This window comes from Epinephelus moara, chromosome 24 (assembly GCF_006386435.1).
Source record: "Epinephelus moara isolate mb chromosome 24, YSFRI_EMoa_1.0, whole genome shotgun sequence".
Classification (NCBI taxonomy): Eukaryota; Metazoa; Chordata; class Actinopteri; order Perciformes; family Serranidae; genus Epinephelus; species Epinephelus moara.
This window is the reverse complement of record NC_065529.1, coordinates 13,286,051-13,290,332: the sequence shown is the minus strand read 5'-3', so window position 1 is coordinate 13,290,332 and position 4,282 is coordinate 13,286,051. Positions and strand designations below refer to the sequence as shown.

The 4,282-nt window shown below is 39.1% G+C and overlaps 1 protein-coding gene across 1 annotated transcript; it reads left to right on the top strand.

Moving 5' to 3' along the window:
• The first annotated feature begins 1,064 nt into the window (after positions 1–1,064).
• Positions 1,065–4,282, top strand: svbp (small vasohibin binding protein). Its single transcript, XM_050038999.1, has 3 exons — positions 1,065–1,202; positions 1,706–1,832; positions 2,272–4,282. Exons 2-3 carry the CDS (start codon positions 1,719–1,721, stop codon positions 2,356–2,358), a joined length of 201 nt encoding a protein of 66 aa, XP_049894956.1. The 5' UTR covers positions 1,065–1,202; positions 1,706–1,718; the 3' UTR covers positions 2,359–4,282.

Genomic DNA, 4,282 nt, shown 5'->3' with positions numbered 1-4,282 from the left:
AAATACACATACTTGGTGTTTACAGTAATGTTAAGATGTTATGGTATCAGGTATCTCCACCAGTCGGTGCTGTTCAGGCAGCTGGGAGTCCTTGTGTTTGGGTAAAAAGGAAAAACAGCAGGAGAGAGAGTAGAGCTTGCAGGGGATCAAGCAGGTGTAATGGCTGACTGACCTGTGTTCAGACTTCACTAAAGTTATGAGGAAATCCCAGAGCATGTTGGACTATTTCATTCCTTCTTGCACAACCAAGTCACTTACATAACTTTGAAATGGAAAAAAGTTTAAAAAGTTGGGTATAAGCATAAATGTCCTTAAAGAGCAAAATGTCTCGATATTTGAGTTTCTGTAACTGAAAGTATGCAGAGGCAGTAGTTGATCTAAAAAATGTATAGGAGACCTATCATCACTTTGTGGCCTGTTTAAAAATTCATCTCATGTTGCTCAGAGTCTGAATGTATCAGACAGCAAAAGCACAAACACCCAAGCTGTGGTGAGGTGAGCTGACGCAGACACGCCGACTGGACAAATGGCAGCTTAGAGGCAAAACATATCACCTCAGTGCACTTTATCTTTTTTGTACAATGAGGAATATACAGGCTCTTTTGGGGGTTATTTCTAGGCTATTTTAATGCAAAAAGGGCGAATGCTTAAAAAAAAACATTACTTCATGATATGCTCTTGTAGCCAGTAAAGTAAATGCAAAAAATTTTTTAAAAAAATACATAAAATAAAAATGGAAATTTCATACTGCTAACTGGGTCTGGAGAACGAGACTGCAGACAAGAAAAAAACGAGGGTATTTTCTAAGAATGTGTAAAGGCTAACCAAAAATACTTGAGTGGAGGAGAAGTTTAAATTGTGAAACTGATCAGAGGAGAAAATACATATAGTCTTATTAATAATATATCTTTTTCTATTCATATTGTATTTCAAAGACAAAGGCGCTGGAGGGCGGTAATAAGGCGCAGTAAATGTTTTAGTCAGTGCCGTTTTAGTTAAACAAAGAAAAAAAAAAGACAGAAGAAGAAGCGGAACGTCACACAGCCGGAACCTTTGAACAGAAGCTTCACTGCTAAACTCGGATTTGTTTATTGGTTACGCCTTGGGAACAGCTGCTTTGAGCGGCTAGTAGCTAGCTACAGACTAGCTAACTTAACTGTAGTCAAATTATATTACTCCTTTCCACCTTTTACATTTCACGGGTAAGTGCGTCATTAACTGAAATAAAAATATAATTGTTGATTGGGCTGATGCTTTTAAAAAAGTCGCCTAAACGACGACAAGCTAACACGAGCTAACCGGGCAAAAAGCTAATGTTATGCGAGTTTCTTAACTAGCTTACGTTTAACCTAGTGTTACCTTAGCTTTAATGTACAGCAAATATCCTCAAGTCAACCGAATAAAAGATGTAAGCTGCATGTGGCCAATGTACAACAAGATAGAAGGCGTCTACTGAACTGTTACGATCCGCTCCTGTATTCAAAACATATTAACTACACTCAGTACTGCTCATTTTAACTAATTGTTTAATTCGCAAGTAGCAATTTATGTTAACCCATTTTAGGGTCTGGAGGATGACTTGTATGTCGGGTTTACAAGAAACAATCTCTTGTCTTATTTGGGGTTGTTTGTATTTTCACAGATAACGTTTTAACTGTACAGTAAGTGAAAGATGTCACGTATATTCTTACCTTAAACCTCCCAGGGTGACAGTTGCCATGGAGCCTGCCTGCCGTAAAGACAAGCCAAAACTGAACTCTACCCCGACCAGAGGAGACAGAGCCAAGCAGAAGTCTGCACAGCAAGAGCTCAAACAACGACAGAGAGCTGAGGTGACTAACAGCACCATTTTTAAACCTGGCACACATACTGTACACCGGAGATACTCAACTTGCTTTGCCACTTTTACAAAATGAAAGGAGAATAAAGTATAGTATATAAAATAAATGAATTGCCTTTTTCCAACCTCAGATTCAGTAATTGCAGCCCCGCACAGGTCAGGTGTACACAGGGGCGTTCTTAGGATTTGAGTACATTTGCCTCTGATGTCCGTCCCAGGGGGGTTAACCAGCTCTATTTCGATACACTGTGAATCACTTCTTTTTTTCACTGTGAAGTTGACACCGGCACCCTACAGTATCTAGCACACAGGCCCTAATTTTAGTATAACTGCTGTATATAATCCTACTCCCCAAGAGATTTTATTATGGTAGTGTGGCAAATGTTTTTTTCTTCTCACTCCTATGTCTGTTTTCTTCTCTTCATTAACAGATTTATGCTTTGAACAAGGTGATGACAGAGTTGGAACAGCAGCAGTTTGAGGCCTTTTGCAAACAGATGCAGTCACAAGGAGAATAATGAGTTCAGCCCAACCTCTTTCATCTGGACCAGGCCCTGTCACCCTGCAGAAACACCATGTATGCACACTATTACGGACACAAAGTCACGCTTAAACCTACACTGATGTTCAATAATATGATCTTTGCTCTAATGTGTTACTGATTCAAATTTGTGACGCTTTCACCTGGATATGCCAGAGAGTATTTTGTTAACTGAAAGCATTGTAGGTGAAAGAGTCCAAACAAGAACAACTGGAAGCAGAGTTCCATATTTCATCGGGTCTTTGCTTATATACACATATGTATATTATATTTGTTACATTTCTGTAATGGTTAAACTGAGCTTGCCTGCTCATTTTTTCAATACTGTCCAAACTGAAATTTACATGTACTGAGTTTCTGTGGTTGACCAGGTCAAACTCAGATGATCTGTAAGTTTACTCACCCAAGTGGTAGCAGTGTTAATCACTCTGGAAGGGCAATGGTGATCAATTTTCTCAGGTGGTCAGATCCCTTCCAGTTAAAAGCACTTTTGAAAACGGGCTTCGGACCTTATCACCTCTCACTAGTAGTTTTCTCAAGTCAGAAGTGTAATGTAAGCATCTTTGAGGAACAGTTTTTCTCAGAGAACCATCCAATGTGTTTTGCACTCCCATGTACAAAACATCCATTCATGTGAAGACAATGAAGTTTTTAATTGGTGAATGATGACTGAAAAGTTTTTATTCTGTTTTCTTTGTCACTCAGGCTGCAATTTGCGATTCCCTTGCTAACAGCACTACAGCTGGATATCACATTGTTTTTGGCTGTATGATCTATGGTCTTTCATTTGCCATGATGAAGGAAAATATTGACTGAACTGAAAAAGTACTAGTAATTTCAGCGACTGTTGAAAGACTGCAATTCATAGAAACAATGTCAGAACATCAGTGACTCATAAACATATATTAATGTAGCTTTAAAACAGGCGGTGCCCTTAAAGCTGGGGTAGGCAGTTTTATTATGGCGTCATTAGGCAAAAATCTAATAATTACTTTCCAGCATATTTTAATTCAAGTGGATAATCAAAACTAGACATCTGCACCTTATCCTGGCTCTGTTTTTAGGTTTTGGAAAATCTAGCCCGGGACCACATCACTGTGCAGAAGGAAGTGTGCATCTACTCATAGACGAGAGGCTTGTGCTCGGGACTGCAGAAGATGTAAACATAAATAATGTTCTTCTTGGCTGAGCTGTGATGTCAGCCAGCTCAGTGGTGCTAGGTGAGCTAGCAGTAGATGCACTCTTCCTTCTCCGCAGTGATATAGTTGGCAGGTGTAGTTCAGTACAAGGAAAATAGTTCCTACATGAAACTACTCACAACAAGGTCTGTGGATTATCTTGAGTAACCAGGGTATGGTTTCTGGAAAGAGACATTGCTGTTGAGTTTTTTTAAACGTATTCTTTGGCGCTTTGAGCACCACAAGCTGAGTGCCATCTAGTTCCATTAATTGCAAGGAAGGCAGACAACACTCACCAACAGATTGATGAATAGTACTTCAGCTAAGAGGAAAAATATGTACTTTTTGATTTTGGGGTTATTATATGTTGTGGCTGCACATCTCTGTGCTTGTCTGATGGGAAGGGTTTAGAACAGAGAGGGGAAAGCTGCAGGAGGAGGGTCTATTTCCAAATTCTGCTTTGTGTTTGTTTTGCTTTCTCCAGAAAACTGCCTGCCCCAGCTTTAATATGCCAGTGTTAATGGTGCTCACCTTGAACACTGTCTGGTGAATGACATTGTATGCAGTGCCAATAGTGTCGCATTCACAATTTTTGCAATCTAAACAACTTCTATTTATGGCGTTGACTGCAAAATATTTTTATTGTTAAGAACAGTATGTCAGCTTTCACTTGAGTTATACAAGTTTGATTTAATGAAAATAAAAATGAGTTGTTTTTTAAAA

What these genes read in the sequence shown, in the direction of transcription:
- svbp (XM_050038999.1), top strand. Translation starts at nt 1,719, where the DNA reads ATGGAGCCTGCCTGCCGTAAAGACAAGCCAAAACTGAACTCTACCCCG. An exon ending in AACAACGACAGAGAGCTGAG is followed by an intron (nt 1,833 to 2,271) that starts GTGACTAACAGC and finishes CTTCATTAACAG; the next exon opens with ATTTATGCTTTGAACAAGGT.